General features: G+C 38.2%; 1 protein-coding gene across 1 annotated transcript; it reads left to right on the top strand.

Annotated features, from left to right (window-relative positions):
* Window positions 1–9,460, top strand: LOC140155823 (tektin-1-like). Its single transcript, XM_072178807.1, has 6 exons — window positions 1–158; window positions 5,154–5,363; window positions 5,800–5,965; window positions 6,690–6,962; window positions 8,299–8,521; window positions 8,960–9,460. The coding sequence occupies exons 2-6, from the start codon at window positions 5,174–5,176 to the stop codon at window positions 9,314–9,316; spliced, it is 1,209 nt and encodes a 402-aa protein (XP_072034908.1). The 5' UTR covers window positions 1–158; window positions 5,154–5,173; the 3' UTR covers window positions 9,317–9,460.

Raw genomic sequence — 9,460 nt, 5'->3', positions numbered from 1 at the left:
AAGCTGGTTGCTAGGGAAGCACATGTACATGTCTCTGGAATAAATTGGGAAGTAAACAACGATTTTTACAGCTTACTTTAGGCGCAAACACGCTTTTATTTAGGCAGTTGTGGAGTGTATTTTGTGATCAAAATCTGCTGTTTCTTTCTAACGATCTGGTGAGTTCTTCACAAGTATAATACTATTATAAATAGTGCATAAATACAGAACAACCATGAGTCCATGGCCATGCAACATCAGTGACGTGCATTGGCTATTTTAAAGCTTCCCTGTTTAGTCTTTGATTTATTAGAACTAGCGGGATTCACTCGGTCGGACATCCGGGAACATTATCCCCTTCGTCCCCTTTGCACAAGCGCGCCCATAGCAACCAGCTCGAGAAAGGGGAACTGCACATGCGCTGCACATGCGCACACTGGTTTTACAAGGCTATTTCCCCTTTGTGACGCGCGGGTCCCCGCTAGATCATGGGAGCGTTCACCATAACAGGACTAATTACTGAACAGGTAAAATCATTGAAAAGGTACATTTTATTTTTCTAAACCTGTCTCTTCTTACACTTTCTTTTTTAGTTTCTTTTGCTTAGCCTTAGCATGGAAGAAAGAGATGAGAAGGAACCACAACGACTTCGATCGGCCAAGTTTTAATCCGCTTATCTATTGACGCATGAAAAGAAAAGCTATCAATGGTACTTACTTTCATGTATGATCCATTTACCGCGATCGATGCTTGGCAAAATCATTACTGGAAAAATTTATAACAAACCCATCCACGAACAAACAAACGCTACCCAGAAGTAAGATTATGGAATTTCACTGATGCTCTGAACATGTATAGTAGCTTTGTTTTGGGATCTACAGTCAAACTGTTTTCTTGATCGTGTTGTGTAGAAAATGTCCTATAAAACATCGAAAAGGTAATCAAAATCGGCTGTTTTTTTGCTGAGTTTCATCTTTAGCAAATAAGGTAAGATTTTGGTGACTTTTTCGATGAAAAATAGATGTAAAATGTTCTTAAATAATGCACAATGTTCCGGTTGAGTCCGGTACATAAAACCTGTTTAATTTAATAGTTTATATGTGTATAATCGTAACTAGCTAACTCTGTTTCAGTGCCAAAGACTGCCAACTCTGAGAAAAAAGTCATCAAACTTCGAAAAAATTGGGCAAAATGGAAGAAAAAGATGTAGGCCATCAGTGACCGATGATCACGTCACCAAAGAAAATCCTATAGGGTGCTTGCACGGAAGGTCATTAGTTCAAATCATCCTTCACACACGCTCCAGAAGACATGCAAATACATGGAATACAATACCAATCACCTATTTAACGCAGGGTATTGATCAAAGTAAATCCTCATGAATAACAATGTCAACTAAATGTCGGTAAAGGGAGTGGACAAAGTGAATGCGTTCGTTGTGGTTCCTTCTTATCTCTTTCTTCCATGGCCTTAGCTTGTGATTTTCCGTTCCCATGTTAATTTATTTAACCTCGTTCCCATTATTTTCTAAATCTGTTCTTTCTTACATTTCCTTTAGCTTCTTTGTTTATTTGCTGCTTGTGATTTCCCGTTTCCATGTTTTTTTTTTTTTTTTCTGTTCTCATTATTTTAGCTTCTTTTTTCTTACATTTCCTGATTAGTTTCTTTATTTTGTTCCCGTTTCATTTAGTTACTTTAACCCGTTGGCCTATTACTCGTACTTTTTTGTCATCATTTTAATGTTATTTTTCTTTATAGTACCGCTTCATGTTGCTTATACATTAATATGTACAACAAACATCTTTTTCACATATTTATTAGGCATAGCGTGTCTGCGGACGTGTTCACCCGTTATCATAATCCCGTGACCCGTCCATGTACCTTTTTGTCCTTTATTTTTCCTTCTTTCCGTATTATCATGTCCACTGCCGGGGTCCACTGGTCTATGGCTCGCAGTCGCGTGGCTCTGCGCCGTTTACGCGCCCATTGGCGTAGTGCGCTTTACGCACGAGGCGCCGACGCGCTGCCGGCCAGCTGCAGTGACGTGTAGGCTGACAACCGAATAACATAAAAAAAAACCTGTTTTTACCCATATTTTCACTGTTTTTGCAGCCAATTCTTGACCGTTTTCAACCAAATAAAGTTTAAACACGTTCCTGTATATTCATCGATCTCCCGTATGAATTTGGCGACATTTGGATCGAAACTGACGGAGCCTTTAATTATAGGCATACATAGATACATAGATACAACATTCGCCTATTTATAGTAAGATTACCGCCATGTTGTAACATTTCCTTAAAAAATAGTATTTCTTTAGCTTTTTTTAAAGTTTTACTGAGTCAGAGGGACAGATTTAAGCTCCCTGATAAGTTTGAGCGGATGCAAGTGAGGTATTAGAAAATTGGAATTTATTACGAATTTACGGTACTCAACCGAGTGCAAGAATCCTTTTCTCCCAGTGGAATTTTGCAAGAATCCATGGATTCTCGCCATATAACTTTGCATGATAAATTGAAATATTTACGAGAATCCATTTAGATTCTTGCAATTTTGTTGACGAGAATGGATTCTCGCCGAATTTCTGACCCTGTTCTGTCGGTCCAACATCCGGGCTACCTCTAGTCTCGGGCCCAAACTGCATGTGACTCACGGTTTGTCATGAACGATAGAAACCGGCTGTGAAGGAGGCTACATAGCGATGTTGTTGGAGTGACATTCAATTGCGGAAAAAAGCACTCGACCATGGAATTTAATTTTAAGTTTGTCAGTAGGCCTATATACACGATAAATCCTGTAAGTTTCTTCCACTCTGTAGACTGTAGACTTAGAAACGGTTGTTTGATTCCATTGACTAGTATTTGTGATCAAAATTTACACAAATGACAGAAATCATCAACAAAAATCAAATCAAGGACTTGGTTTCACTCGACCGTGAGTCGCATCATCAACCGGAAGTGACGTGACACGGACCGACAGAATATACGAATCCGACGAGCCACATTCCAAGTTTCCAACTCCTCACTGGCGGCCATAGATGGGGCCATCCAGACAGGGTCTAATTCTGCATAAAACCGGGCAACGTTATTTCTATAGATCTGCTGCGCATTCAAATTGCATTGTATTGCATCGTAATTTCATTTGTGTCTATGCTAATTATGTTTACACAACATGAACTCACGTGTTTTCAAGCAAATTCGCCGATAATAGGTGATCAAAAGCGATCGGAATGTTACAAAAGTACAGATCGCATTCAGCTTACTTCATATGAGATGATCTTTGGAAAAATACGGCATAATTTGTCTTGGTGTTTGCGGAATGCCATGCAGTAAAATATTAATAGGGGCCTACATTACGGCAATTCATGATTGACAACTAACAATCGGCGTGTCCTTCGTATCCTCCACTGTCAATTTCTTATCCACTCACTAATCCTCACAAAAGCTTTGTGTTGATTACGTAATGTGTGGAGGCAAATTGCAATAAGTACAATGAAATAATGAGTAGGGCGGGCTCGAGGCGGGTTTCTTCTTCATCTTACGTAACAGTATTGTTCTCCAAAAAACCGGAAGCTTGTCGTTTGGAGCTCTAGCTGAAATACAGCAAGATAATGTAAGATAGTAAATGTAAACCTGTATTTTAGCTAGAGTATCTCGAGCTAGGGCCATCCATCCATTTTACGGGATGCCAGTATCATTGGCATGCAGCGTTTACAAGCTCTGATGCACTCGGGATAGTGGGCGTCTTGGATCGCCATCCAAACGAACTAAGCTAGTTTGGCGCGGATCACTTGGCTTGTCGGAATCGTCTATAGGCAAAATATTAAATTCTTGATCATGAAAGGATGTACCTTCTGCGTACTGTTGCATCAGCGTACTTTTCGTGGAATAACACAATTGCACAACCAGACCCTTTTACGCAACCTTCCCTGAAGATTTTGATATAATTATAGAGAAGGCAATTAACTAAATTTATATTTGCTTGAAAAATTTTTTTAATCAAAGAATTGGCCTCAAAATCAGTGAAAATAGGTTCATACATACTCGCTATATAACAGCATGCGTGATTGGTCGATAGGCGGGCAAGCGGGCATAAACAACGCTTATGCCCGGCGTTCCGATCATAAACAAGCCGCGAGAACTGATGGACGCCGCGAGTAGGATATTACGCGTCTTTGTTCATGAGCTATTTACGCATAAGCGCGAGTGATGTACGCGATGTTCAAGGCCCAAGCACGATGGACTGAGCAAGAAAATGGAGAAACTGTTAAAAATGATAAGGAACTGGTAGTTTTAGTTTAAAATGATGGTATTTTTAGTTTTTAAGGGAAATAACAGCAAGCAGAATGTTACAGTATGTATGAGCGGGGTTCATTCATATATTTTCATGACTAAGCGTTGTTTATGCCCTCGGCTAAAGCCCTCGGGCATAAACAATTGGTTAGTCTTGAAAATATATGAATGAACCCCTAATTTAAACCAGGGTTTTGTAAAAAAAAAAAAAGGAGCAAAATTAAAAACTAATCAGGAAATATGAAAAAGGGAAGCTAAAATAATAAGAACAAAATAAAATAAATAACGTAAACACTCACGCACGTCGCACATGGTGCATGCTTGTAAATGTGCAGCCCAGCTGTTTTGAAAAACAAAAAACCGTCTCGACCGCAAGATTGACAGAAAATGGGCGGCCTGATCGTACAACCACCAATGAAAACAGCGTATTTCGTCAGTGCATTGGGTCATTTACATACGGTACAAACATTAATGAGCTAGACGATTTATACAAGATGCTCGGCTTTGCCTCGCCGATCGCGGTTTGTACAATGTAAAACCATGAAGAAAAAATTGACAGTGCCAATACTAGCTGTGAGTGTCGAAATTTAGTTGATTTTTATTGGCCATATAAAGCGGCCAGGGCCTGAGGAATTGGCTGACCAAATAGTATATTGAGACCGGGCGTCTTGACCAAGACTACCTGTTTTAGTGAACGCCCCAATTTACTTATCAAGTAAGGACTTGTGTGAAGAGCGGATGTCCCACTAGTTATGATCAATCCAAAATTAGATTCATTTTATTGAAGAATTTCGGCTCTCATGCTACTCTCTTCAGTCTCTTCATGAACAATTACTGCAATAATCTGCTCTACTGACTCATTTTGATTTTTTTCGTTCCTAGAATACCAACTCATCTTGACCATGTCCAAACTGATCCAAGCACCTCCTAAATTTACTCATGGAGAGTGGACCCATTCCAACCATGCTAATTACAACAGTGCAGAGAAGCAGAGGGCTAGTGCAGAGAGACTCATAGATGAGAGCAATAGACTTATTGATGAAACAGATGAAAGCACAAAGAAGAGTCAGAGGGATGTCAACAAGAAATTTGGTAAGAGATCGCTGGAACACAAAGTCTTGTTTAAAATTCCATCTCGCAGTGTAAGGACCAATCTTGATTCTTGCCAAAACAATTTAATATGCAGAATCATTCTATTGCATATACTTTAAAACGCATGCAAATCAACTCTGATTCATTCTTGGTAATCAAGTTCTCCGATTCATGGTCATTGTAAATTGAACTCTTGCTTTGAAACTTTAACTAATTTGTTTTTCACAAACTGCCAATTGGATGGTGTTGCTACCAGTGCATCAGTGAAATTGTCTCAAGTTCCTATCAATTATACAATTCTGTGAAATTGTCTCATGTTTCTATGCCATGTGTCATCAGGATTGCTTTTAAGTATTGTAATAAATTTGACCAGTAGCGCTTACTACTAGTTTCCCTTATTATAACTGCTCATGGTTTGAATGTCATATCTTTACAGAACAAAGAGTAGATGATGTCTCATTCTGGAAGGATGAGTTGAATCGTAAACTTGATTTACACCAAAATGAAATTGACACACTAGTAGCTTACCAGACTAGATTAAAGAATGCTCTTGACGCATGCCAGGATCCACTAGCAATTGTTAACCAGTGCTTAGGATACAGGTGAGTGAGTCTATCCATTACATTCATCATACATGTCCTTCCATCTACACCAAACTTAATCGAAGTTACCTACATGTATGAGGGTCCTTTCAAGAAAAACACAAACATGTCACACACCCACCTGCATGCACATACACAAATGTTTGAATGTCAGGCAATGTAAAGGGTATAAAAATGTTTTAATAACAGTCAGAAAACATTCTAACATAATGTTATTAAAAAAAACATTTTGCAAAAATGTTTTCCATTTTTACATTTTGTCAACATTTTTTAAATGTTTCCCCATATAAAATGATAAAATGTTGTCATGACCTTTATATACCGGTAACCCGACATTTGAATAATATTAATAAAATGTTATGGCCAAGTCCAAATGTGTTTATAACAGCGTACAGACATTTTTGTGTTTGCTGGGACACTTAGCATTGATTGTGAAAATTATGTTTAAAAACTAGAAAATCAATATCCCCTGACCTGTTTGCCAACCAACCTCACCACCATCATTACTGATGATGTGATGATGGCAGTTGAGACCATACAACAGTTTTTATCAGTAAAACTTGTCAATTTCAAGATCAAAATTAACTTTGCAAAATCATTTTGAATCACGATCAAAGCACACATAAGAAGTACCTTTAGATTACAAGGATCATATGTAGAATCATTTTATTTAAGGGAAAACAATTTTTTCAGTCTTTTCATTTCCTTTCCTTTATTTTTTCAGAGAGAATCGGGTAGCAATAGACTTGGTCCACGATGACGTAGAAAAGAACCTCCTGAAAGAACGCGAGACAATCATAGGAGTGATGGCGCTACTTCAGAGGACCCTTGATCAAACAACTGAACAGATACGTGTGATGCGATCACGGCGCTACCAGTTGGAGAAGGATCTCACTGACAAATTTTCTGCTCTAGACATTGATCAGGACTGTAGGAATCTTAGAGATGACCATTCAGCATTGGCAGTCAAATCAGGCGTAGCCAAAATTGAAACAAAGTAAGATTTTACATGGCAAGAGTGGATGCAATCTAACTTTGTTTTTATAAATAAATGCCATTCTTCAATTTAAATAATGGTTAATTGGGATTTTGTTCCAGACCAGGCAATCACAAGGTTTCTGATATATATAGCAATAGCAATGTATTATCGTTTAATAAAAATGAAGAGGATGAAGTTTGCATAGTACTTGCTCGTAAAAAAAACCTACAAAAACTTTTTCTCAACCACTAGGAAAATTGCTTATTTGTGTTCAACCAAGAACTTACACTCTACATGACAGAGCATAGTGCGTAAATAACCTTGCAGAGATCTTTATGTCAACATCATCAGTTGACCTTTCATCATGTCAAATGTCATTGGCAAAAACGACATTAAGGCCATCCCGTCATGTTATAAATAGAAAGCCATGATGGACACATAAAGTAGCGTTGTATGCTTGTGTATAGTCGCTTGTGTCAAGTCGCGGAGTAACAAGCACAGGTGAATATTCTTGGTTGAACACAAATTAAATAATTTTCCTATAGTTGTTATAGAATTGATCGATACATAATGGACACATCTTCAATTAGGAAAACAAATTATATTCTGTATTTCAGATCCATCCTTTTACACAGCTACCTGTATATGAATTTTAAGTCATTTTTAGCCAGTCGAAGTGACGCAATAAATCGTATTAAAGGAGTATTTCGTGATCCTAGCATCCTCTTTTTATGACATTTTTCAGTACATATCCACGAAAAAAGCATATTCCCAAAATTTCAGTTGATTCCGATTTTGCGTTTGCGAGTTATGCATGATTATGTGTATTACACTGCTCCATAGACAATACGTTGTAATTTCGTTCTGGTGCACCAGAACGAAATTCAAATTTCATGATATCTTTGCTAAACGAATTAATCTGCAAGAAATATTTTGTACATAAACATTATGTAGCCAGAGTATTCCAGTGATATAAAAATCTCAACTTTTTTGAGAAAAGTGGGGGATGAGGCTGTGGATCACGAAATGCCCTTTAACTACCATAGCAATAGGTGAAAACAATGAATATATCGCGCTACACTACAAGGAGGTTGCACTTACCACCTGTGTATATCTGCAATCATAGATTGAATACAATATCAGTCTTTTCAAAGATACTAATCTTACAGGTCCAAGTGATCAGCACGAATGGTTCAATGCAGAGGTACCAGGTGAACGTACCAGTGCAGCGCTGTATATTCAAAAATCGTTTTCACCTATTGCTCTGGTAGTTATTCCGATTATTACATAACTTTGCCAGTGTATAGCAGCAAATGATTAGCTCAATATCACAACATCAATTCTCTCTTCACAGCTCTGTAACACCTGAGGATTGGCAGAGTTTCTCTAATGAGAACATCTTGAAGGCCGAGCGTGATCGCAAGTGTTCAGTTGACTTGCGAGCTGTCATTGACAGTCTGCTGAATACGACTGCTAATGACATGCAGCAACAGGTTGATGATACCAACTTGGCATTTGATAAGAGAATCCGTGAGACACATGATACCAAGGCTAAACTGGAGAATCATCTGTCTAGGGTAAGATCTATGTTTCATCCACTGCATAACAGGCAGAATATTATGAAATGCAAAAGAGTAATAAAGATCAAACAAAATGAATTAGATAATGGGAATCGTGATATAGATATATCCAGCCAACACTTGGTTTTTAAAGGGTGTTGTTGTTTTTTTTTGGTTGTTTTTTGCATTTTGCATCAAATAAAAATGCATATCTCAAAAACTAATTGTTATTGGCGGTAGTTTCAGAAAGATGTACTCCATGCAGTGTAGATAAGTCCAGATTTAATAATGTCAACATCCAACCAGGCATCCAACATACCTTGCTTGATCACATGGCAGGTGACAGAGCACAGCATATTGATTCCCTAATAAGTTGATTACAACATTCTATGCAATCCTGTAGCAAATTCTGTAAATAAACAATTGCCACTTTTGCTTCTCATTTTTCTAATCCAGGTCTTCGGGCAAATCCAAGAGATGGAAAACAACATAGACAAGCTGAATAAAGCCATCGGTGATAAAGCAGGCCCAATCAAGCTCTCCACCACCCGTCTGGACACGCGCACCAACAGACCTAACGTGGAACTATGCCGGGATCCCGTCCAGTACCGACTCATCAATGAGGTTGCAGAACTGGAAACTAACATTAACCGTCTGCAGGAAACCCACGCACAGGCAGAGATGGAACTGAAGGGACTGATTCGTGAACAGCTCAATTTGGAAGAGGATATTGACATCAAGTCCAAATCAATGCATGTTGATGAAACACAGTGTATGGGTCTTAGACAAAGCATTAAAATCAAGAGATTTTGAAAAGTAGAGCTTGGATGACATTTGTGTTAGATTATTATAAATAAAATAAAGGTACAGAGGGGTTGACACATCTCTTCTAGATGGTGTGAAACTGTGTTTTGATGTTAGTTGTACTGTGATGGTTTTGAAAAGGTAAATAGTAAA

This window comes from Amphiura filiformis, chromosome 6 (genome assembly GCF_039555335.1).
Source record: "Amphiura filiformis chromosome 6, Afil_fr2py, whole genome shotgun sequence".
Taxonomy (NCBI): Eukaryota; Metazoa; Echinodermata; class Ophiuroidea; order Amphilepidida; family Amphiuridae; genus Amphiura; species Amphiura filiformis.
This window is presented reverse-complemented; position numbering and strand designations above follow the sequence as displayed.

Bases quoted from the DNA above. Each gene is read 5' to 3' on its own strand.
- LOC140155823 (XM_072178807.1), top strand. From the start codon at position 5,174: ATGTCCAAACTGATCCAAGCACCTCCTAAATTTACTCATGGAGAGTGG. The intron at 5,364-5,799 runs GTAAGAGATCGC...ATATCTTTACAG, and splicing joins GGATGTCAACAAGAAATTTG to AACAAAGAGTAGATGATGTC. The intron at 8,522-8,959 runs GTAAGATCTATG...TTTCTAATCCAG, and splicing joins TGGAGAATCATCTGTCTAGG to GTCTTCGGGCAAATCCAAGA.